This window comes from Girardinichthys multiradiatus, chromosome 22 (genome assembly GCF_021462225.1).
Source record: "Girardinichthys multiradiatus isolate DD_20200921_A chromosome 22, DD_fGirMul_XY1, whole genome shotgun sequence".
Classification (NCBI taxonomy): domain Eukaryota; kingdom Metazoa; phylum Chordata; class Actinopteri; order Cyprinodontiformes; family Goodeidae; genus Girardinichthys; species Girardinichthys multiradiatus.
Genome location: NC_061814.1, coordinates 21,582,324 through 21,606,632, shown reverse-complemented (window position 1 = coordinate 21,606,632; position 24,309 = coordinate 21,582,324). Strand labels below are relative to the sequence as shown.

The window sequence follows — 24,309 nt, the reverse complement described above, 5'->3', positions numbered from 1 at the left end:
TAGTGTATGTGATCCTGTATTTGTGAATTGTTATGCTCAGTGCTTAAGCTATCTGCAATTAGTAATACATGCTAAGAGTAGCAACATGCTCACTAAGAAGACTACAATATGTGTGAAAGATTTAATAAGTTACAAATCACCAAGAGTGTTTTATTGCAGTCATCATTGGGTTTTATGGGGAATGCACATTAGGGTCATGAGAAACTTCAGATATTCTTACTGGAAATTATGTTTTCACTGGACTGTTTTTGTAAATTTTTAAGTTTAAGTTAAGTTTTCAACAACCTTAAAAATTCCACGTGAGGTTGTACTACAGTTTTAAAATTACTGGTGGTTATTAAAAGTTTGAGAACCACTGCCCTGAAACAGCTTGTACACCTTTGGTGTTCAACCCCCTGAATCAGCTCCAGCTTTGTGCTCACACATTCACTGCCTGGAATACAGATCCAATTTTCAGCTTTCAAACCCCACAACAAAACCACAGAAAAATGTAATTTCCATTTATTGTGTGCAAATTAACAGGTAGTTTAAGAAAATCACCTAAACGTCAAATTGGTATGTTTGAATAATATTGTTCATGCAAATAATGTGTTTGTGGTGTTGCAGCGTTTTGGAGCTTCACACTTTAAAAGTGCATTATGTTTTGTAACAATTCATCTGGTTTTTTTTTTTTGCATTTAACAAATAATTTTCAATAAAAAATCTTATTATTTAAGCAAAGTGTTAACTGCTACTCAACTTCACATGTTTACCGGTATATAGACTTCCTTTACCAGCAGAGTCTATGCTATTTTGGTCTAATTTGATCAAGTCTCAGCACACTGTCTTAACTACTCCTATGTGCAAAGTGGTTTGAAGGTATTTCTCTATTTCTTCCCAGATCATTTGTTGCACAGTGACATGCCTCAAATTACACAAGGCAGTGGCAAAATAATGATCGTACATTGGGAAAGTAGGGAAATTCACATGGCTTAGATTTTAGGTGAATAAAAAACAGTAACAACAAATGTAGTTTTAATGGGGCTAGCTGACGTCTTTACACCTAACAAGTTACAGCATCTAGTGATGAAAATAAACAAAATCCAGTTTGATGAAATAATGATACTTTCTCATTCATATTTTAAAAATGTATGCTTTACTAAAGGATTACAGTTGTATATTTACTTGTTCAAACCTGATACATTTATATTTGAACTTTTAAATCCTATGGTAGCCATTAAGAGTACAAATGCTAAAGATTACAAAAGCAGCCTGTTATTCATGATTATTCGTTTTTTACAGGCCATAGTCATAGTCAGGCTCTCCTTCCAGGAAGCTGTTGAAGAAGACTTTGTGATTTTCTGTGCTGTGCATGGTGGCTTTAACGGCTGGGTCCTCCAGCATGCGTTCAGTCCACTTCTTCAGCTCAGGTGTGTGGTCCAGGCAGCTGAAAAGAAAAAGGGAAAACACATTATGGAACATTCACATTCAGTTATATGCCAATGTTTTAACAGTATCTTCTCTGGGATAAACATTTATTTTGACATAAAAGTCAAGGCCTTTTGGGTGCCAATGATGTAGTTCTGATTACTACATCGAGGTCCTGTGAAGTTCTCTAATTTAATAATTGACCTTTTACAGTACTCCTTATTGGTTTAGTTTATTCCCATTAAATGATCCGAAATCCTTAAAACAGCCTATACAAATAAACTCATAAATTAGCAAAAAGTATTACTCACTGTTGCACACCAAACATCCCTAGTCTCTCAAAGAAGGGCCACATCATGTAGTCGATGAAGGTTATGGTATCACTACCAAAGAACTTTGTCTTCTGTTTCACCAAATGCTGTAAAAAATATTTACATTAAACACTGACATTTGGAAAAATACAAAATAAAAACAAATATGGTAAGAGGTTATTGAGCAAAAAGTCATTTGGGGGGTTTTAATAATTTGTTTTCTTCTTACATGATGGATTTTTTATACAAAGGCTATCATAATAAATCATAAATTAACGTAGATAATAAAATTTAGACACAATACAACAATCTCAGTCTAATTGAAAATCTGCAGAGAAGGCTTAAAAGATCCAATCAATTTTGTCAAGAATTGTTCTCAAACATTTATTTTCCCCAGAAGATATTGAGACTTACTTCATTTAACTTGGTAAACTTCTCTTTTAGCTCAGCTTCAAATCCCGACACATCATCACCCTTTCTTTTCGCCGATGAGATCTTGAAGAGGTGTGGTATTATCTAAAGAAAACAGTCATATGTTTTTATTTGTGCATACACAAAGAAAAACATTCAATCTTCACATGGAATGAACAAAGATTTAGATGATGTTCTTCATAACAAACCTTGGAAAAATGATCCAGCATCATCCTTTGCTTGGCTTTTCCAAAAGGAATTGCAGGAAGCAGTTTCTTCTCAGGGTACACTTCATCCAGGTACTCACAGGTGATAGAAGACTCATACACCACTTCACCAGCAGGTGTCTCTATAGTCGGCACGAGACCTTCAGGGTTCTTTTCAAGGTACCAGACAGGTTTCTTTTGCAAGTGGATGTTGATGGTTTCAAACCTAAAACATACCAAAAACAGTTCAAAATAATAATTTACCATATTTCAACCTTGGATATAAAGTTTCTTAAATTAAGAAAACAGTATTTTTATTTACTTGATCCCTTTGGCATGGAGCACTAATCTGGTTCTCTGGGCAAAAGGGCAGAATCTCATGCTGTAGAGACGCAGCCGGTCTGGCTGCACTGGACCAGGGGCAGCACTTCCTGTTTTAAGTGAAAGTAAATCCAATGTTTTTCTTTTGTCTAAATGCAGCCATGGGAGAATGTTGATTTGTATTTTTTAATATAACCAAAACAATTTTTTTTACATTGTTTTTTTGTCACTGTAATCCTGAATGTGTTCTTATTTAAAAACGCAAATAATACCTTCTATCTGAAAAATGCTCAGTTCTGTAAAATACACAGTCCAAGCACAATAACCTATGATAAATAAAAATAAGGCTATCGGCCTGCTAATAATAATTATGATCATGATATAATTTACTGTGGATATAAAAAAGATTCAACACACCCCTGGTACAATGCCAGTTTTTTTAGATCTAAAAAAGGGGATCAAGAGAAATAATTTTTGCACCTATAATCTGCACAACTCAATTTTTTTGGTGGGGTTCAAAGGCATTCAATATATCATGGAACACAACAAAGCCATCTAGGAGACAAACAAATGGCATAACAGTGACACTACCAAGAACTGATGAAAAGACAACAAACAAAACTGGCCTGGGAGGTTACAAAGAGGCAGATAGCAACAATAAAGGTGCAGCAGGAATTCTGGCAGGGCTTGGATGTGTAAGACATGTTACAACAACTACCTGCATTCTTAACGTCTGGACTATAGGGGAGAGTGACAACATGGAGCCTTTTCTTGCAAAGAAAAAACATTCAATTCTGGCTAGATTCTGCAAAAAATAAGAATTTTAAGTCTCCCAAGAGCCTGTAGGATCATGTGTTATGATCTCAGAAGGAGGAAGGTGGGAGTAAAAAGCTATTATAGTATGGTAGCAGTTATTTCTAATGTATCTTAGTGTTAAAAAAAAAAGTATACAGACTAACCAAGACTTTTTTCTGCCAAACTGCAGAGAATAATCAGATTTTTCTAAGTCTAAATATGGAGTAGTAAAAATATGCTTGCACCCACACTTTTAAAAATCTAGGGTGAGTTGCTTGGCTTGTTCCATTGTTCAGGTACCTACATTACCATTTGAGGTGAGATAAGTAAAAGTCCCATGACATAATCGAGGAGACATGACACAGGAGGGTGTGGTCATCCTCAAACATCAAGTTAATCACTGATATCCAAAGATATTGTCTAATTGTGTAATAATAAAAAGTAATAATAGACCAATTTGCTAGCAATAAGAATGGTGTAGACAGAAATTGTATTCCACTAACTTCTGACAGTCAAGTGCTGTCTAGCAGTGGATCACAATCAATCATAGTGTAATTTTATAAAGGTAATGCTGATGCGTGCAGGTGCATCCTCACCTTGGACACACTAATGTTTTTGTAAATTATTCTTTACTATCATTTAATGTATGTCAAATCACAGTCACACAGAGGAAGGACGTTTAAGGAAAAGTAAATAAAAAAAAATTAACTGGGAAAATTAGACAGACCCCAACAAGAATATGGAGTATTACAAAATCTATACCTTCTAAATATCGGTATAAGGCCCCATAACATCACACAAATACATTGTAGAGTGATCGCCATCATACTTACAACTGAAAGTAATGGAGTACTCGGTACACCAACAAAACTGTCCCAAATTACCAACTATGCTTAATGTTTTCATATAGTGAGTCCCTACCTAAAGATTTTAGTTATGGAAAACACATGATGTTAATTTTTAAACTTGATGCCAAAGTTTAGCTCATGGGACTTGACAGCAAAAAATGACAAACTTCAAATCGCTTAATTTCTCAAATATCTTTATGTTCACATTGCTGCAAGCCGCTTTACTATAAGTTAATCTTATCAGAGCAGCTAAACTAGAAATGTAATTATTTCCAGTGGTAGAAACAAACTAAAGCACATGGCCAAGTGAAAATCTATCTCTCTCTCTCTCTCTCTCTCGCTATTTACCACAATAATGAGTCTATTTTAGAACAATGTACTAAGTTCCATAACAAACAATTATAAAGCTGAATCTTACCATCGACGAAGCATTTTTCGGTAGACATAGTTGCGGTGTAAACTATTAACTGGTTGGATCGGACCAAACAGACGGAGCTGCACACAAATACTGCGCTGTTTTATTTGCTGAGATACTTCCGGGGAAGAGACGCCAGGACTATGTTGTTTTTTCCTCTTTTCTCAGAATCCATTCTGGCTAGAAGTAATAAAAAGTTCACCATGACTCTGCACTTTGACCACAGTTTACAAAGCAGCCTGGAAAACTGCTGAGTTAAACTACACGGTGACTCAGCTTTTTTGTCTTAGATTGCATGATTGTAGATGACGATAAAGTCACATAAAAAGACAAAGACAAAGCCTTTCCAAAAATGGGCAGGATAAAACATCTATGTAATGATTTTTTGAATTTATTTTAAATATGATGCAGAACAGTACATTGTTGTTTTTCCTGTGTTCCTCTGTGTTGCCCTGTGATGGCAACCTGTCTAGGGACAATAGAACAAAAATATCCTTTATTCTCCCTCAGTGGGAAATTCGGGTGTCTTAATTTGCAGTAAAAAAAAATAAAAATAAAAATCTCTACAGTCATGAAAAATAGAAGATATAGTAGAATAGTAGAATATAGACCATAATGGTTGTTTGTCTCCTTGGTGTTTAGATACAGATAGCACTACTCACATCCTTTCTGCCTAGTACCTCGAAACAGAGGTTTTCGCTTACTGCCATAATCAATCAATCTCTTCAGCTATTTCAGCATCACCAAAGTCTGAGGCCAAACCAGTTTAATATTCATCTGAACATAAGCAGAGGACCAGAAGCCTTCATCTCACCATTTGCAATATGAATGAATAATTCCAGTCATTCTCTTTTACATAAATGTAAGTTAAGTAAAGAAATGTATTCTTTTGTTAGCCAAATGTAGTCACTCAGGAGCATGTGTGATAGGGTGTACACCTCTCACCCTCTCACCCACTTTAGATGTGTACACAACTCATTTATTAAGTAGAAGTGTGCACCACACCCTGAAGGAAAGTCTGAAGGCCTGCCACTCCCAGGATTATGTGTATTTTTTCAGTAGTCATTTAGAAGGACAAACGTTTAACTGCATCTGCTACAGCTATTTTAACTGCTGCTAAAATCTCAGATTTTTGTGATTTTGCTGCAACTGCTTCCTTTCACCAGGGTCATAAAAATGACTTAACATCAACTGCTGAAACCAGATACTTACGTACACTGTGTAAAAAACTTGTGGAAGGATACCCAGACATAGTTTAAAACACAGTTCTACCAAATGTTAGGATTTGTACATAAACTTCTGAATTTAACAAAGTTTAAAAAATATTCTCCCTATTGTTATTGTGGATTTTAGTAAAACCAAATATTTAGGTGAAGCTAACTGACCTAAAACAAGAAATGTTTTGTCTGATTTAATGTCAGATGGAGACAAAAACCAGGTTTTGTACAGCAAATGTTCATAGCTAGTTTCCACTATAATTTATTAATTACATGAGCTCTCATGATCTAACACATGAAACCAAAACCATTCAAAGATAGTACAGCAGTGACTTGTTTATTAGAGCAAATGTTCGTAAGTTTGATTGCTAGTGAAAACTTTTAGCGTTAATCCACAATATGGACTACTTTTGTTGATCAATCACATAAAATACCACTAAAATACATTAAAGTCTGTGATTGTAAAAGTATCAAACTGAGGGAAAATATTACCTTTTCAGGTAACTGTATGCTATTTAAAACAAGGTGTTATTTTACAGTGCAAACACAAAGTGCATTGTTGCTGCTTACTACAGAGACAGTGGGTTATTTTAAGCTTCCATTTATTGAGGTAGAATACCCACCATACAAATTTCATATGCACAGTTACACATTAGTCTACCCTGGTATCTGTAAAGATGAATAATTACTAACAATAATAATTATGCGGTGTAATAAACTATTAATAACACCTGTTCTGTGTCAAAGTCACGTGGACTGTGGCCTTTCACTGTGCAAAAAATGGCATCTACCTTGCTCTTAAATGTAACTTTTTTTGTAATGTTTCCATGTTTACACTTAAGCAGGTATTTGCTGCAGGAGCATAGCAAAAGATGAGCTGTGAGGAGTATTTTGTAGGCTACTTCCGGTGCAGATGTGTCTAGCTAGTAGCAGCCAATAACGTGAAAGACTAGCTTTTCGAATGTTTTGTGGTTTCTATGGACACCAAACCACTTGCCTTTCATTTTCTTCGCTTTCTCAAAAAAAAAAAAAAAAAGCTGTAAAAGCATTTATTCGCATCTTGTATTAACATGAACGAAGTTAGAAACTTAGAAATAAGGTAAATTGTATTATTTACGTTTAACCCTGTTTTATTTCTGTTGCATTCCTGAAAACAGTCTGTCTGTCGCTTTGTTCAGCATTGCTCATGTCACTTTCCTGTTTTCTCCTCCTTGCTAGCTGGGTTCAAGGATTTACAAGAGAAAATGTCGAGTTTGTGGATAACAAAACAGTGTGTTACACGTGCGGGAATCATATTTGCTTCCTGAACCTGGAGACAAAAACACGGAGTGTGTTTCAGAGTCCTGGCAGAGGCGTCGGTGCGCTGACAGCTAACGGCAGAAGTGGAGCGTTTGCTTTCTCTGAGAGAAAACTGTCTCCGTTTATATTTGTGTACAGTTTTCCGGGGTTAGAATTGAAGAATGAGCTGAAAGGTAGTTAGCTTTACTATTGTGTCGTTCTAAAACACAATCCATGCACTGAACACAAGTGTTTATTTGCAGGAGATGCGTGTCTGGATTATACATCTTTGACGTTAAGTGATGGAGGTCCTTATTTGGGCTGTTGCTCCTCGTTTCCTGAATACTCCATCACAGTGTGGTAAGCAACTAAACTATCCATGCCCTTTGAACTTGTTCACTCTACCAGCTAAAAGCCATAAACTTAAACATATTTTATTGGGGTGTATGTAATACATTTTTTAATGATTAATATTTACAATTGAAAGTGTGGCATGCATTTGTATTTACACCCACGTTTCGCTGCAATTACAGCTGCGTGGGGACTCAAGCTCAGTCAGATCTATTTGGCAGCATATGTGAACCGCAATTTTAGTGTTGCTATCTTGCTAGAAAGTGAACCTCCATGCCAGTCTCAAGTTTTTTACAGCATCTAAAGGGGTTTTCTTTCAGGATTGGCCTGTTTAGTTTAAATCATCTTTCCATCAGCGTTGACCACTTTCCTGTTCCTGCTGAGAAAAAGCCTCCCCACACTATGATGGTGCCACTTCAGTGGGTATGTTGTGTTCAGGGTGACGTGGAGTTTTAGTTTTCTGCCACAGGTAGGATTAAGCATGTAAATGAAAAAGTTATGTTGTGATCTCTTCTGACTGAAGAGTTCCAGGAAGGATGATGGAAAATATCTCGGCTTCTTCCGTGTTTTTACGTAGTTGTGGTGCTAGGACAGATAATACACCGACCATACCCCGCATCAACATTGCCTCCATAGCCTGATGCTGCCACCAACATGCGGAGATTGTGTGTACAGGGTGGTGTGTGATGTTAGTTTTCCTCCACATGTAGCGGTTTGCATTTAGGTCATCACGTTCCAAATTTGGTTCCACATGTTAGCTGCTATATATGACAACTGCCAAGCTGCAAGTAGGACGTTATATTGCTTCAACAATGGCTTCCTTCTTGCCACTCTTCCATAAAGGCCAGATTTGTGGAATAACTAACCAATAGTCTTCCTGTCAACATATCCTCCCATCTGAGTTTTGGATCTTTGCAGCTCCTCCAAAATCATTGAGTCTCTTGGCTACTTTTCTGATTAATGTTTTCCTTGACTGTTAGCTTAGATTGGCAGCCATGTCTTGACAGGTTTGCAGTTATGCTGTATTCTTTCCCTTTTCCTGGTGATGGATTTAAGCAGTGCTACATGACATACCTAACCGTACTTTAAACTTCTCTACAGAGTAGTCCCTGACCTGTCTGCTGTGTTCCTTGGTCTCCATGAGGCTGTTTGTTCTCTGATTAATCCCTAAGGCATTTACAAAGCAGCTCTAAATATACTGAGATTAAACTGCCCACATGTGGTTCCTTTTTAGTAACTAGGTGACTCTAGGAGGCAGTTGGCTCCCCTGGATTTTATCTAAGGGTATCAGGGTAAAGGGGGCTGAATACTAATGTATGCCCCACATTTTAGACTTTCATTTGTAAAAAGCAAATTAGAAAGGCTGGGATGGATGGATGAATGAAAAAAATTGAAAGCTCTTCTGTATTTTCCTTCCACTTTACAATTGTGTGTCACTTTGTGTTGGTCTATCAAATAAAATCACAAAAGGCTTTTGAGTTTGTGGTTGTAACATAAAAAAAGAGATATAAGGAAATGAATACCTTATTCACTTTAATGTTTATCCCAGTTAGGCAGTTATATTAATTCTGGCTGTTTGTGCAGGAACTGGGAAAATGCTGAGGTGATCTGTACAAAGTCACAAGCAGGACAGGATGTTATTTCTTTAGAGTTTAACCCCATGAATTGGCTCCAGCTTTGTGCTTTGGGCACCACCACACTCACTGTCTGGAATATAGAAAAGTGTGGGAGTTTCCATCTGATGAAACCAAGGTAAAAACCACACACACTCAACAGTAATACATCTGTTCTGTGATCTGTGTCAATTAGTGGATAGTTCACCAATATTGCCAACATCATTTCAAGGTAAAATAAAAAATGTATTCGTAGCTGAAGGAGTAATCATACAGGAAAATTGTCAAGAAGAAATATTAGGTTATGATTTTTCATGAGTAGATTTATTTTTGTTGTGTTGCAGGGTAATCCAGCTTCCTGCAACTAATGGTGCCTTTGCAGAGGAACCCCCTCACACCCCCACTAAGAACAGCTTTATTCCAGAGATGAGTCTGTCACCCATTTCAGAGCTCTCCAAGATGAAACCTATTGGCTATGAAGTATTTCTTTTATTGTTGTTTAAATGCAAAACAACAATTTCTTTGAATAAACAATGTTAACTGCAATTAAACTTGTGTTTATACAGTCTTCGCTGCCCACTGGAGCCACAATAACACCGTCTGCCCTATGCTGGACAGCCGCATCACAACTTTATGTGGGCTGTGCTGAAGGCTACCTCCTACTTGTTGACCCGGAGAACCTCTCTGTTTCGGTCCTTTTCAACCCTACAGGTCATCTAAAGTGAACACAAGTTATAACAAACAATCCTGTTATGTATTTTTTTAAGTTGAATCTTTTCCTGTTTCTTGCGTCTTTAGCTGCTGATGCCATTCCTGAACTCCAAAACTTCCACTTTCAAGCTTTAACCCTCAGTAGCAATGGCCTTATTGCAGTAGGAAAGGTATGCCGTATAATGATTACAGGCTTTTGACATTCTTAGATAAAAGCACTTTAAACATTTCAGTGTATTGCAGGAGACTGTGCTACATTGTCTGCATATCAGAGGGACTCAGCCCAGCATCACACAAACATGGCAGCTAGAGAAACCCGTTTCAGCTGCAATTCTTTCCCCTGACAATGACACTTTACTTCTGTCTTCCAATACAGTAAGCACCTGCATTTGCTTTAGTCTGCACACGATACTCCATCAAGCTGTTACATGTTACCTAAATCTGAATATGGTCAATCCTCAGGGGCAGATCTATCTGCTGAATCCAGCCGAGTCAGACCAGATCATGAAGGTTCTGGATGTTCTCAGCGGCAACTTTTTGACAGCTGCTTTGCTGCGCACTGACAAGAACGTTTGCGTGGTAAAGTGTTTATGTTGCTTATAAATCACGTTGTCCTGTAATAGCCTGTATAATTTAGCTTTGTGAGCCGTTGTGTTTATGTTTCTACTGACTGCAGTCGTTGAGGGAGCGTGGAGTTCTGCAGCTGTGGGCCTCCGATGGCACCTGCCTCAGCTCCCTGCCCCTACAAACTGAGGTAAGATTGACAACATGGAATGCCAATGTTTCTACAAGCATCGTAAAATGACTTCAGAGTTGTCAAAAATGTAATTTTTTGGAACAGAACTGAGCGTTAACAGTGTAACAACATAATTTACATCTGTTTAGGTGACAAGGCTTGCCTGTTGTCCCATTGCACATTACGCAGCTGTTGGAACAGCTTCAGGAAAAATTCTCTTTGTTGACTTGAACAATGAGAAGCAGCTCCGCCTGGTGCATGAGGTTTATCTCAACCACACTGCTGTGGACCATCTGGTGCAAGTATCCTCCATTATGCAAGAGCATGGACTCTCAGATGTCTCATCGCACATTTGTGCATGAAAAGCATGAAGAGAATCTTTTTATTTTGGGTCAAGAAAATGAAATCAAGATGTTTCTTTACAGTTTTGATCAAGAAGGATGCTACCTTCTCTGCAGTGGATCGGATTTACACCTTTATGTACTCTATGCAAGGCCATCAATGAGGTTTTCAGTTATAGGATACGTTGGTAAGAACTTTTTATGAAGACTGAGGCCAAAATGAATAAGATTTACTTCAAAATGTCCTATGTGTGTGTGTTTTCTTCCAGATGTTCCTGGCTGCATTTTGTCACTTTCCACTCAGTGCCTCGGCAGCAACGAGGAAGTGAAGATTCTCGCACTGTGCGCCGCACAGGAGGACAAAAATAATGATGCGAGCTTGCTCATTGTGTTTTCTCTGCCTGTCAGGAGCATTGCAGGTAAAAAGCTTATAGGTTAAATACCAGCTACAGTAAAAGAAAAAACATAAACAATCTTGGCCCATACACCTAAAATCATGAGGCCATAAAGCAATAAAATGATTTAATAAGGGTAAGCTATGTTCATATGTGGGAAGAGTGGATAAAGCACAAAACACACGTATACAAGCCACCAGCAACTGACAATCATTTTATGAGAAATGTGTGAGGTAAGTGATCAGATGTTAAAGGAAATTCTCCTTTGTTGTTTTTGTATAAAAAAAAAAACTTGACAGATTGATGACCATGACATTGTAATTTCAAAAAACACCCTTGTTTGAAGATCATCTGGGTAAACGGCTAAATGACAGTAAATTTAAGCTTAGTACCAGTCCAGAACAAGGACATGCAATAGATATGGCTCACAATAAATAAAAATGTCTTATCTTATTCATGATGGCATATTTATTACTAAAACTGATATCTCTGATGTGCTGACCTTTAGGTTCAGATTGTGTAGATCGTCAGGGTTGTCTGTACAACCTCAAAGTGCTCAGATACAAAGTGCCACTTCCACTGACTTCCTGCGCTCTCGGGGTCGGTGAGGTCTTTGCTTATTGTCACAGCAATAAATCTCTTCAGCGATTTCAGCTTCCCAAGGTTTAATCCCTAATGATGTTTTACTGCCTTCTTCGTCTTCATATTTCCTAAAGTTAGGCAATACCCCTCGTCCTAACAGGAATTCAACATTTTTCTTGTTCCCTGATTTGTCAACTTAGGACACAGATGGCCTCCCCAGCCAACAGATGGTCCAGTTGCAACCAAAGGAAGAAGTCAAAGGTCACCAGCTCGGCCCTGTCTCTCTCCTTCTGTCTCCTGACTGCATGTGGCTAGCCTCTGTGGGACGAGATGGCTTACTGCGGATCAGACCAACTGCCTCTATGGTAAGTGGTAATTTTGTTTATATTTACAGTCATCATCTGCAGTTTATAAAGTTTTCATACCTGTTGAAGTTGTTCACATTGTGCCATTGTAACACCCTGCTTAACACCCTGTTACAAGCTTTATTGTATCCCATTGGGATTTTATGTGTTACGCCACAGCATAGTGATGTAAAATTATAAAGCAGAAGGGAAATGATCCAAAGTCTGAAAAGTCTGTTATGCATTTGTATGCATCTCCGCTAATTGATACCCCCTAAATAGAACAACCGATAGAAGTTCCTTAATTAGTAAATAGAGTCCAACTGTGTGTAATTTAGTCTCAGTATAAATACAGCTGTTCTGTGAAGGCCATAGACGTTTGTTAGAGAATAAACCAATATATTTGCAATAATCTGTAAATACCTTTTTGGCTCAAAGTTCATAGGTTTCTTTATACAATGGCAAAGTTCTGCAGATAAAACACTGCTGATTCACCTGCAGGAGAAGTATTGTGAGCTGTGGTGTCATTCATGCCGCCTCGGTGGAGCTCGTAGTGTGTCCTTCTCTGCAGATGGTCACACAGTCGTCACTACTGGCTTCAAAGACGGTTCTCTCCAGTGCACTAACTTGAGGTAAAGCGTCACCTAACCCATCATTCTTACTTTGTGCCCAACTTTGAACAGTAGAGGGAGCCCTTGGTTGCATCAGTATGTCACACCTGCAGTTTGTAGCTTTTCAATAAACTGTGCTTTTACTGTATTTCCATCTCTGGTGTGTGACAGAAATAAACAGACATGACTTAAGGTCCAGTGGGTGGTATTCTGAGGTTATAAACAAAACATGATCCTCAGCTGTGGAAAAACAAAGATGCACTGTAGTAAAAATCACATTCAACCTCTGAAAAAGTTCCCACTCACATTTCACATCTGCCTGCTGTTCCAGCTCTCACACACACGTTAGTTTCAGGTTTCAAAACATTGTCAACATAAGTTTTTTCTTATTTTTGTTATAGTTTGTGTGTGTATGTGTGTTGGGGGGGGGGAATTTTGTTGATATTTTACTATTATTAATTATTGAGTAAAATATTTTGATAAAAAACTGTGTTGTTTTATTTACAATTGTTGCACTACCATGCTACAATGAATACAATTAGACAAGTCTCAGGTTAACTCGTGTCTGAGCTGAATCAAATAAAACTTTCATGTGATATCGTTGCATTTCAGTTGACACAGAGAGAAAGAAAGTTAGAAGCTACAAAGAAATTGACTGCTTTTGCTGTTGCTTTTCACACTGAAACTACATTAACATAATAATTTGCTTATGTATTTTCCAGACCTTCATGCAGAATAAAAGATGCTTATAATGAAAAGGATAATTATTTTACCCAATACCACCAGGCTATGAGTCTGTCCTTGCAGATTGCATTCAATTCTGAAAACCCCGTCCTGGTTACCCTTCCTGTGTGGGGCCAGGAGGCGCCTGTTAGCTGCAAGAAAACAGAGGGAAAGGAGGTAAACTATTCTGTTATATTCAGCTGTGGTGTGCCATAGTGCTTTTTCTCTTTAAAGTGTAGCTTCAAATTGAACTATCCTTTAAATCCAGCTCTCTGTGGTATTTTTTAGCATAATACTCTAGCATTATTAATTATTTTTCTGCATTTCTAATGATAATATGTAATGTAATTCATTTTAACAGCTACATATGTCATGTGCCTAGTCAGATTATGAACATTTCCAACTAAATTTACTTACTTATTGTTTACACTGTACAGGTTGGTTGTGCAACAACGATTGATGTGATGGAGAAAGATAAGAGTTATCTTCCCACTCCTCTAAACTCAACGTGGCTGGAAAGCCGACAAGATGCAGTGAGTGACAAGCTGTTATATTTGTGGTTATGGTAGGGATGTAGATAATGTTAAAATGTGTATAGATATTTATCTTGTTTCAAAATGTTGCAGGTGGTGGGTTATGAAAGGGCTCAGCTCCACCTGAGCATAAAAACAACTTCAGAAAGAGCTGTTTTTGGCACTCAGTTGCATTTTGCTGCAGTTTGATTTATAGTTGCTTACAGACTGAAACGAACAAGTAATTACAGAGGCATTAAGCAATCAGTTTGCACCTTTCCACCTGACAAAGACTCAACATAAGGAAATAACAAACTCATAATAAACATGTGGGAGGTCTCGGCAACATCCCGTGTGGGGAAGGTGGAGAAGTGGAAAAAAGGGCACTTTCTTGCTTTGTGTTTGCAGAACAATTTCTCCTTTATGTGTTTCCCTTTATATTTTAAACAGATTGTGAAGGAAGACATCAAACAGCACTCAGAAACAAAGAAAGCCCTCAGAGAAACCGTCAGAGAGTTACGTCAGACTGTAAGTGGGTTTTGGTATTACAGTTTGGACTCACACTTCAAGAAATACTCAGCTGGACAAAAATGTCATTGGAGACAAACATAAAAACCCGTTAGTATTCTTTAAATAACAGCTTTGTCATTACAGAAAGACTTTTAGAATTAATTTTTACATCCTAGTGTTAGCTTTTAGGGGTTTCTGCCGTCAAGCTCCTGAATACATCTTTGACCTGTTAAAGGCTTTTATGCCAGTCTCACTTTGAGTCAGCTAACCAGAGACAACTGTTAGTTCCTCAGATTCATTTTAAAACTCGTGGAGATCAATCCTCTCAGGCAGTCATACCTAAACTGTGGAATGCGCTAACCTTGTCTTTAAGCTGTACACCTTAATGCTGTTAAAAACCAGTTAAAGACTTTTTTTGTTTAGATATGCTTTTAGTAAGTGTTATTTTTATATTTTTCTCTTATTGTTTTGTTCATCCATATTGTTAACCACTTAATTTTTTTACCTTTAAAATATATGCCTCATAAATCAATTTTACTTACTTACAAGGCTCGGTGACAGCTTTGTAAGTAAGTACTGATCAGGCTTGTTCTGGCTGATACCAATTTTCCCTTTTCTCTATGAAATGACTTGCAGACAATTTAGTTTGCTTTATTTTTATTGTAAGGACTATAACACTGAAGAATGTGCTGCAGGTCCTTTGATTATGAGATTACAAGATTATCTAAATTATTTCATCAAAGCATATGCCCCAAACATTTATCTGTTTTTTTATTCAGCTCAAAAAAGTGAATCTAAGTACATGCTATTGGTAAATGTGTTCATAGACCAAAAATAATGTGCATTCTTAGTTTTGATGGATTCACTGAAAGTTGATTTTCCAGTGTCTGACCAGCCAATCAATAAACAGAGGTGATCAAGGAAAAACTGGCAGATTATGAACCGATCTCTAAACTCTGAACCGACTGATTAGTGCATTTCTACCGAGGATATTCGTCTCGTCGTCTTCCGCTTTATCCTGGACTGGGTCGCGGGGGCAGCAGAGACGCCCAGACGTCCCTCTCCCCAGACACCTCCTCCAGCTCCTCCAGGGGCAGCCCAAGGCGTTCCCAGGCCAGTCGAGAGACATAGTCCCTCCAGCGTGTCCTGGACCATCCCCTGGGCCTCCTCCCAGTGGGACGTGCCTAGAACACCTCCCAAGGAAGGCGTCCAGGAGGCATCCAATATAGATGCCCGAGCCACCTCAACTGGCTCCTCTCAATGTGGAGGAGCAGCGGCTCTACTCCGAGCCCCTCCCGGATGGCCGAGTGCCCGGCAACCCTACGGAGGAAGCTCATTTCAGCCGCTTGTATCCGGGATCTCGTTCTTTCGGTCATGACCCAAAGTTTGTGGCCATAGGTGAGGGTAGGAACGTAGACCGACTGGTAAATCGAGAACTTCGCTTTTCGACTCAGCTCTCCCTTCACCACGACAGACCGATACAGAGCCCGCATCACTGCGGACGCCACACCGATCCGTCTGTCGATCTCCCGCTCCATTCTTCCCTCACTCGTGAACAAGACCCCGAGATACTTAAACTCCTCCACTTGAGGCAGGAACTCCCCTCCAACCTGAAGAGGACAAGCCGCCCTTTTCCGGTCGAGAACCATGGCCTTGGACTTGGAGGAGCTGATCTTCATCCCAGCCGCTTCACACTCGACTGCGAACTGCCCCAGCACCTGCTGTAGGTCTTGCCTACAGGGGCCATCGGGACCATGTCATCTGCAAAAAGAAGAGACGAAATCCACTGGTCCCCAAACCAGACCCCCTCCGGCCCTTGGCTGCGTCTAGAAATCCTGTCCATAAAAGTTATGAACAGGACCGGTGACAAAGGGCAGCTCTGCCGGAGTCCAACATGCACCGGGAACAGGTCCGACTTAGTGCCAGCAATGCAGACCAAACTCCTGCTCCGCTAGTACAGAGACCGGATGGCCCCTAATAAAGGGCCCCCTATTCCGTACTCCTTGAACACCCCCCACAGGGCACCACGAGGGACACAGTCGAATGCTGTCTCCAGGTCCACAAAACACATGTGGTTGGGCAAACTCCCATGAACCCTCGAGTACCCTGTAGAGGGTATAGAGCTGGTCCAGTGTTCCACGGCCGGGAGGAAAACCACACTGCTCCTCCTGAAGCCGAGGTTCGACTATCGGCCTGACTCTCCTCTCCAGTACCCTGGCGTAGGCCTTACCAGGGAGGCTGAGAAGTGTGATCCCCCTGTAGTTGGAACACACCCTCCGGTCACCCTTCTTATGAAGGGGGACTACCACCCCAGTCTGTCAGTCCAGAGGCACTGTCCCCAACTGCCACGCAATGTTGAAGAGCATGTCAACCATGACAGCCCCACAACATCCAGAGACTTGAGGTACTCAGGGCGGATCTCATCCACCCCCGAAGCCCTGCCACCATGGAGCTTTTTAACCACTTCAGCCTGGGTGATGAAAGAGTTCAACCCCGAGTCCCCAGCCTCTGTTTCCACCAGGGAATGCGTGATGGCAGGATTGAGGAGATCCTCAAATTACTCCTTCCACCGCCTGATAATGTCCTCAGTCGAAGTCAGCAGCCTCCCACCCCCACTGTAAACAGCGTTGGCGAAGCACTGCTTCCCCCTCCTGAGGCGCCGGACGGTTTGCCAGAATCGCTTTGAGGCCAACTGGTAGTCCTTCTCCATGGCCTCACCGAACTCCTCCCAGGCCCGGGTTTTTGCCTCTGCCACTGCCCAGGCCGCGGCACGCTTAGCCTTACGGTATCCGCCAGCCGCCTCAGGAGTCCCACAAGCCAACCACAGCCGATAGGACTCCTTATACAGCGTCCCTTACTGCCGGTGTCCACCACCGGGTTCGAGGATTGCCGCTGCAGCTACGGGCAGCAGCATCGACAATAGATGTGGAGAACATGGTCCACTCAGACTCTATGTCTCCAACATCCCCCGGAATCTGGTCAAAGCTCTCCCGGAGGTGGGAGTTGAATACGTCCCTGGCTGAGGCCTCTGCCAGATGTTCCCAGCAGACCCTCACTATACGCTTGGACCTGCCAAGTCTGTCCGGCTTTCTCCTCTTCCACCGGATCCAACTCACCACCAGCCCCTCTCTTCACCCGAGTGTCCAAAATATGTGGCCGAAGGTCTGATGATACAACAACAAAGTCGATCATCGACCTCCTGCCTAGGGTGTCCTGGTGCCAAGTGCACTGATGGACACCCTTATGCTTGAACATAGTGTTCATTATGGACAATCCGTGACTAGCACAGAAGTCCAATAACAAAACACCGCTCGGATTCAGATCGGGGAGGCCATTCCTCCCGATCACGCCTCTCCAGGTGTCACTGTCGTTTCCCACGTGGGTGTTGAAGTCCCTCAGCTGAATAATGGAGTCCCCGGGAGGGGCACTATCCAGCACCCCCAACAGGGATGCCAAGAAGGCCGGGTACTCCGCACTACTGCCCGGCCCGTAGGCCAAAACAACAGTCAGAGACTTGTCCCCAACCCGAAGGCGCATGGATGCGACCCTCTCATCCATTGGGGTAAACCCCAACACGAGACGGCTGAGCTGGGGGGCAACAAGCAAACCCACCCCAGCCCGCCGCTTCTCCCCGTGAGCAACTCCAGAGTAGAAGAGAGTCCAGCCCCTCTCGAGGAAATGGGTTCCAGAGCCCACGCTATGCATGGAGGCGAACCCGACTATTTCTATTCCATATCTCTCGACCTCCCGCACAAGCTCAGGCTCCTTCCCCCCCAGTGAGGTGACATTCCACGTCCCTGGAGCCAGCCTAAGCATCTGGGGATCGGGCTGCTGAGGTCTCCACCTTCGTCTGCCGCCCAATCCTCTTTGCACCGGTCCCTCACGGTTCCCCCTGCAGGTGGTGGGCCCACTGGGGGATGGCCTCGCGTCTCTCCTTTGGGCTTGGCCCGACCCGGTCCCGCGAGGAGCAACCCAGCCACCAGGCGCTCTCTGACTGGTCCTGACCTCAGGCTTGGCTCCAGGGTGGGACCCTGGCTCCGCCGGACCGGGCGACGTCACATGCCTCGATTGTGTGGTCCTCATAAAGGTGTCTGGAACCGCTCTTTGTCTGACCTGTCACCAACAGCCTGTTTGCCATGGGAGACCCTACCAGGGGCATTTAAGCACCAGACATAGCCTCTAGGATCATTTGGGCACTCAAACCCCTCCACCACGTTAAGGTGGCGGTTCAAGGGAAGATTTTGTTTTACTTTAACCGATCGAACAATCTGCTTTTGGATTTAAGTCTTTTCTAATAAAATGTGAAAAATGTGTTTTAATTTACGTCAGATTCAAAAAATGCTACGTGAGAATGAAAGCATCCCAGAAGAACAGTTTAACATAGATGTGGAGGAGCAGAGGAGACTGGAGGGCGTGGTGGAGCAGGAAGCCGAGAGGGTATTGCAAGCTCAAGTTAACATTACTGCCATCAATCTTAAATGATCCCTTAGAAAATGATCTTAATGTTGCTCCATTGCACAGGTGAAGGCTGAAATTGAGCAGGATGTTATAGAGAAGTGTTACTTCCGAGATCTTGTGAAGAAAGAATGCTGGGATTCAGTCATGATCAAAAGCCGGAGTATCAAGGTAAGGTGGCTCACAAGCAAGCTTTTCATAAATGGCACATTTTTTATTTTCTGTTAGTTCTGTATTATGTGTGGCTGTCACCCACAGGCCTTCCACTCTGAAATGACTGTGAAGAACTATCCCCTCAATGAGCGAACAGAGAAGGAGTTGGAGGACCTCCACAGGGTTCAAAATATGAGGAAGATTGAAAAGGCTGCATGCAGAGTAAATTAAACTGGTGGTTTGAATTCTGATTGACGAAGCAAAGCAATGCACATGTAATGCATTAGAAGTAATAAGATCCATGTTTACTGTTGTGGGTGTAAAGCAGGAATGCAGCAATGTAATGTTCTCTAAAAGCAGGAGCAGGGAAACTTCATCTTTATTTCTTTCTGGAAATCAATTTTAGGACAAAACCATTCAAGTCTAAACAAGTTTACTTCAGAAAAAAAAGCTATTGGTTGTTTTGAATCACAGTTCTTCATCTGAACTTTTCCTGCTCTAGCCTTATTTTAAATACTTGAACACACGCCAGTCCAGTGCTGTTGAAATGTTTTTAGATTTATAGCCGTGCGGCTGAAAGCAGGCTGCTGCAATCCTTTTCTTAACTGCAATATTCTTTGGATATAGTCTGTAATCTTCTGGCCACAGATTCAGTACTCATGTTTTGCTCCACCATTTGTTGTCCCCCAACTTCAACCTGCAGCTAAGGAAAAGCAGCAGCGAACAGAAGGAGGAGCGGGAGGAGGAAGGCCATGAGGCAGAGAGTGCAGCTCTGAGCGGCAGCTTCTCAGCTGAGTTAGGATGTTCCAGTCCTTACATCTACAACCAATTCAGCCTACAAACTATTGAACAGAGGATCAACCAGATAATACTGTTGCAGGTGGGAACCTGTCGAATCACAGCAAAGGGGTGATTATTATTCATTTAGATTGTGCAGTGCTGTCCAAAGCCAGTGTCAAAAACACACAATTTATTCAAACTGTATAAAAGGAAATTATATTTTTTCTCATTGGCATTATTTCAAACTACGTTTCCTGTCTTCGGTCAGATAGGGTTACCTACATTATAATTTATGTTGCCAAAGGCCAGAATAACAAGAAAAGGTTTTTTAACCAATTTTCCAGTTTCTATACGTTAACTTTTTATTAGGTAGAACTGCCTTTTAAACTGTGGCTTGGATCTTATGGTTTGGGTACCCTACCACAAGATTCTCACAATATATTTGGCTCATTTCTCCAGACAGAACTGTTGTAACTGACTGTGGTTTGTAGACCTTATTGCTCAGACACACCTCTTCAAAAAAGTACTTTGTTATCCTTAAGTCACTTTGTAACTGATTCAGTGGTATGGTTAGAGTCATAGCCCATTCAGAAGACCAATTTCAATCCCTCCTGTTGCACAAATACACCGTGCTCCCACCCCTGTATTTCACAGTAGACACACAACAGTAAGAGTGTCTAAAAATGAAGCTTTTTATTCTTAATATGTTTGAAAAAATGCAATCTGGCCTTTTATGTGGCATTTGGAGCGTCTTCCATTCTGAGTGGCCTTTCATCCCATGTTGGTTCAGGATTTATTTCACCATGGGTGATAAGTGTCAGCCAGCATCTTCACAAGGTCTTTTGCTTTTGTTCTGTGGTTAATATACAGTTTGTTTTCTTCAAAATGCATTGATCTCTGGAACACAAAACCTGTCTCCTTCCTGAGCTATCTGATGGTTAGACATTCACTTGTTTATACACAAGTGAATTATTTAAGTATTTAAATATCTGGTTTCAACTATAAGTCAGGAGTGCAGATTCAGTTTGTCACCGTTATTGTGCCCATCCTAATTAATAATAAAGTTTTTGTCTCACCTCTGAACACAGGATGTGATTTATAGCATCAAGATGGCCTTCAACTCAGACTTCGAAGCCCTGCACAGGCAGAAAGTGCAAGAGCTCAAACGTCTGCAGGGCCGGAACAAACAGATCAGGGACATCATGCTGGAGCTGGACATAAAGCAGAAGCTGTTGGACACCAGCCTGACCGACGGCGAGTGGCCAGAGAGGCTTCTCACTGTGGACGACTCTGAGGTCAATGTAATGAAATGTCCAAGCAGTGGACATGGTTCATGTAAAGTTCAACCAAGCACTAGTGAATGTTGAGCTGCTCTGTGGTTTGTTTGTTTGCTTTTGTGCTGAGATGTGAGCTGGTACGTAATTATTGTCATGAGATATCACCTTTGTCTCGCTTTAGATTAAAGCAGAGAAATGCCTCAACCCAGAGCAGAAAAAACAGGAGGAGAGGCGGAGGTTGGAGGAGAGCTGCCCGACTGCGCAGGTATGCTGTCATGAGAAACATTTGAGCTTTTTACTAATTCTCTGCCAATATTTAGGGTTTGCTCACTTTTATCCACATTATTATCCACAAAATAGCGGTTTCAGTTCACAACTCAGTGTGATTTAAAAAGGGACAAGGTACATAAAATATAATAATTGTTCCTTCAGGTTGACGACAGCAGAGAAAGAGCTCTTGATGAGATGATGGAGGGAGTCCTCGAAGTGAAAAAAGGGTACATTTTAAAAATGGTAAAAATATTAATATTCTCTTCATATACTGACATTTAAACTGAATGAGAAATCAATTGAAAGCATATCTTGTCAGATAACATGCTTTTTTTTCCCATAATCTAATCAATTCACAAGTTTGATCAGCTAATTTAATGTCTAATAGAGATGCACTTGCAATGGTCACTGAATGCTTCAGTATAAAATGTCAAACTGTATTTTGTTACAACTTTTATTAAACTCTGAAACAAAATGTCTCATTGCAGGTGTAAACATAGCATTTAGATTGAAATTGATCAATACAGACGTTGAAAAATCAAGACACAAACCTGCATTAATAGTATAGTATAAATATAGTATGAAAGTATAAACAATAAATCAAATTCCTAAAACCGTTTTCATTTTGCTTGAACATTTTTTTAGGCAGTGTTAATAGAAATAGACCAAACGGCATAATGAGCCCATACTCTTTGGATTTTACTCGACAGGAAATACCTCCTCCTGAATTTGTTTTGGCCAAACCTGACATTCAGTGGAGCGAAGAGGAGAAAAACATGTACAAAGAATATGAGAGGAACATGAAAGATCTCAGTGACAAGAAGGAGAAATATAAAAGGGTAATAAAAGAAGATGTGCATGTAGTTCTGCTTGTGCTTTTTAATATTTTATTAGTCGAGATCAGCGTGAAGCATTTGTAAACCTTGGTTTTGCAGACATTGGAAATTGAGATGAAAAAGCTGCAGGAATCCATCAAAGATGCGACGGAAAAATTTGACAAAACACTCATGAAGTTGTATGAAAGGGAACTAAAGTGCACGGTTGCTATATACCAGGTAAGTCTGCTAAAATGTACATGTACCGTGCCTTGGTAAAAGTATTCTTACCTCTTGAACTTTTCCACATGTTGTCACCATAGCAACCACAATCTTCAACGTATTTGATCCAAATGTTATTTGATACACCAATACTATGCAGTGTATTGGTTGAAAGTGGAAGGAAAGTGGTACATGGTAAACTCTGAAAAGTGTGGCATGCATATTTATTTAGCCTCCTAAGAAAAACCAGGGCATTGCCTTAAGAACTCTGCTAATTCGTAAATATCACTAGAGTGACGTACATACACAGTGTGAAGTCCTGATGTTTTTTATATTGTTTTGGGTGTGTTTCACAGGAAGAGCTGAAGATCGCCTACCTCGCTGATTCAGTGCTCACGGTTGAGGAGATGAACAATCAGGAGCGGGAGCTCAGGCTCAAACTTGAACGCATGTTGGCACACAAGGTTGGAGAAGTTGCTCACACTAATGCTGCAAGAATTTATTAATTGCAAGTGCTAAAATCAATTTGTGAAAATTGGCAGAACTTTTTGTGTGCGTTCCAGTACAACGCCATACCATCCCTCAAACATAATTTTGACAAAGTGATGTGAAGGTACATGTGTCGGGCTCATTGGCCAGAACAGCCTTTTTTTTTTTTTTACCTGTATTTTTCTGACAGATGAAAACAGAGGAAGACTTGAACAGATATAAGGACGAGGTGGACCAGTGTCAGTACGAGTATGACAGCATTGTAGCTGAAGACAAAGTAAGCCCCCTGATAAAATACTAAAACAAGAAAAAAACATGGTCCCTGTAAGTGATAAATATGATTTTATTTCATCATCCAAAGGTTCTCGACCAAGAATTCAGGAAGGGATTTACTGATCTACCAAACCGCGTGAATGACCAACTTTACAAATTGTTCAAACGTAGACCCAGGTTTGTGACCATGTCCATGCAACAGCTGTCTAATACAGGTTTCCTTTAAAGCTCGGATTGTCATGACTGTTTCCAGGGTTCAAAGGTTGAGGGCCCAGACGGAAAACGCCACCAACTTGTTTAAGGAGCATCATCTGAACGCCTCCCAGGTTCCTGATGGATTCAGCCAAATGCTCAAAGCTATGGAGGAGCTGGACGCTCCAGAAAACATGCCAGAAGAAATTAACCTGTCCATCTGGGAGAGCTTTTGTTTTGTGCGCAAAACAAAAGTAGAATCTGAGCAAACGGTAATAATGAGAGAGGGTAAAGACAAGAAAGCATAAGGAAACATGTATCTATCATTTATGTGCATTAATTTCACATTTCAGTGACACAATCTGGGTATCTATATGTATCTATGTTTGGCTCTTTGTTTACTCTTTTAAAGATTAAAATGAAAGCTCAGGATCTTGCGGAGATGCAGGCATTCCTGAAGAGAAGGGAAGATGAAGATAATGCTGCCCAAGAAGAAATCAATAAGATACTTGAGACACTCCAGAGGTAGGACTTTAATTTCTATGAGTGACAAGTGTTGTGCTTAGATAAAGCAATAAATCAGTGTGCAGTCGTGGCAGCTTATTCAAACACTATGGTGGGCCTGGTTACATTGCAGTGTTAGTGGCAGATTTGCTCAGTGAAAAGGGAAAAATTTGTTATTCTTTCGCACAAATGACTTTATTGAATTACTGGTTCAGGCAGATTTTTTGGACCTGCCATGAGA

The 24,309-nt window shown here is 40.6% G+C and overlaps 2 protein-coding genes across 2 annotated transcripts in view; one reads left to right on the top strand and one right to left on the bottom strand.

The window, feature by feature from the left end:
- Positions 1 to 1,112: 1,112 nt before the first annotated feature.
- LOC124858789 (glutathione S-transferase omega-1-like) lies at positions 1,113 to 4,906 on the bottom strand. Its single transcript, XM_047351004.1, has 6 exons — positions 4,718 to 4,906; positions 2,658 to 2,766; positions 2,339 to 2,561; positions 2,133 to 2,234; positions 1,719 to 1,825; positions 1,113 to 1,426 (listed from the first exon to the last, which is right to left on the bottom strand). Exons 1-6 carry the CDS (start codon positions 4,743 to 4,745, stop codon positions 1,276 to 1,278), a joined length of 720 nt encoding a protein of 239 aa, XP_047206960.1. The 5' UTR covers positions 4,746 to 4,906; the 3' UTR covers positions 1,113 to 1,275.
- Positions 4,907 to 6,908: 2,002 nt separating this feature from the next.
- The window catches only part of cfap43 (cilia and flagella associated protein 43), a 20,745-nt gene continuing 3,344 nt past the window's right edge, over positions 6,909 to 24,309 (top strand). The window contains exons 1-33 of the mRNA XM_047351319.1: positions 6,909 to 7,030; positions 7,150 to 7,403; positions 7,473 to 7,569; positions 9,145 to 9,312; positions 9,518 to 9,653; positions 9,740 to 9,884; positions 9,972 to 10,054; positions 10,128 to 10,259; positions 10,347 to 10,463; positions 10,561 to 10,638; positions 10,770 to 10,918; positions 11,046 to 11,149; positions 11,231 to 11,380; positions 11,865 to 12,019; positions 12,139 to 12,303; positions 12,784 to 12,914; positions 13,616 to 13,793; positions 14,054 to 14,149; positions 14,579 to 14,656; positions 18,968 to 19,075; positions 19,160 to 19,264; positions 19,352 to 19,468; positions 19,950 to 20,126; positions 21,115 to 21,321; positions 21,485 to 21,568; positions 21,736 to 21,816; positions 22,284 to 22,412; positions 22,509 to 22,628; positions 22,967 to 23,074; positions 23,290 to 23,376; positions 23,461 to 23,549; positions 23,626 to 23,836; positions 23,977 to 24,089. Of these exons, the coding sequence (XP_047207275.1) occupies positions 7,002 to 7,030; positions 7,150 to 7,403; positions 7,473 to 7,569; positions 9,145 to 9,312; positions 9,518 to 9,653; positions 9,740 to 9,884; positions 9,972 to 10,054; positions 10,128 to 10,259; positions 10,347 to 10,463; positions 10,561 to 10,638; positions 10,770 to 10,918; positions 11,046 to 11,149; positions 11,231 to 11,380; positions 11,865 to 12,019; positions 12,139 to 12,303; positions 12,784 to 12,914; positions 13,616 to 13,793; positions 14,054 to 14,149; positions 14,579 to 14,656; positions 18,968 to 19,075; positions 19,160 to 19,264; positions 19,352 to 19,468; positions 19,950 to 20,126; positions 21,115 to 21,321; positions 21,485 to 21,568; positions 21,736 to 21,816; positions 22,284 to 22,412; positions 22,509 to 22,628; positions 22,967 to 23,074; positions 23,290 to 23,376; positions 23,461 to 23,549; positions 23,626 to 23,836; positions 23,977 to 24,089 (4,181 nt within the window). The 5' untranslated portion in view covers positions 6,909 to 7,001. The remainder of the gene's footprint in view (positions 7,031 to 7,149; positions 7,404 to 7,472; positions 7,570 to 9,144; positions 9,313 to 9,517; positions 9,654 to 9,739; positions 9,885 to 9,971; positions 10,055 to 10,127; positions 10,260 to 10,346; positions 10,464 to 10,560; positions 10,639 to 10,769; positions 10,919 to 11,045; positions 11,150 to 11,230; positions 11,381 to 11,864; positions 12,020 to 12,138; positions 12,304 to 12,783; positions 12,915 to 13,615; positions 13,794 to 14,053; positions 14,150 to 14,578; positions 14,657 to 18,967; positions 19,076 to 19,159; positions 19,265 to 19,351; positions 19,469 to 19,949; positions 20,127 to 21,114; positions 21,322 to 21,484; positions 21,569 to 21,735; positions 21,817 to 22,283; positions 22,413 to 22,508; positions 22,629 to 22,966; positions 23,075 to 23,289; positions 23,377 to 23,460; positions 23,550 to 23,625; positions 23,837 to 23,976; positions 24,090 to 24,309) is intronic.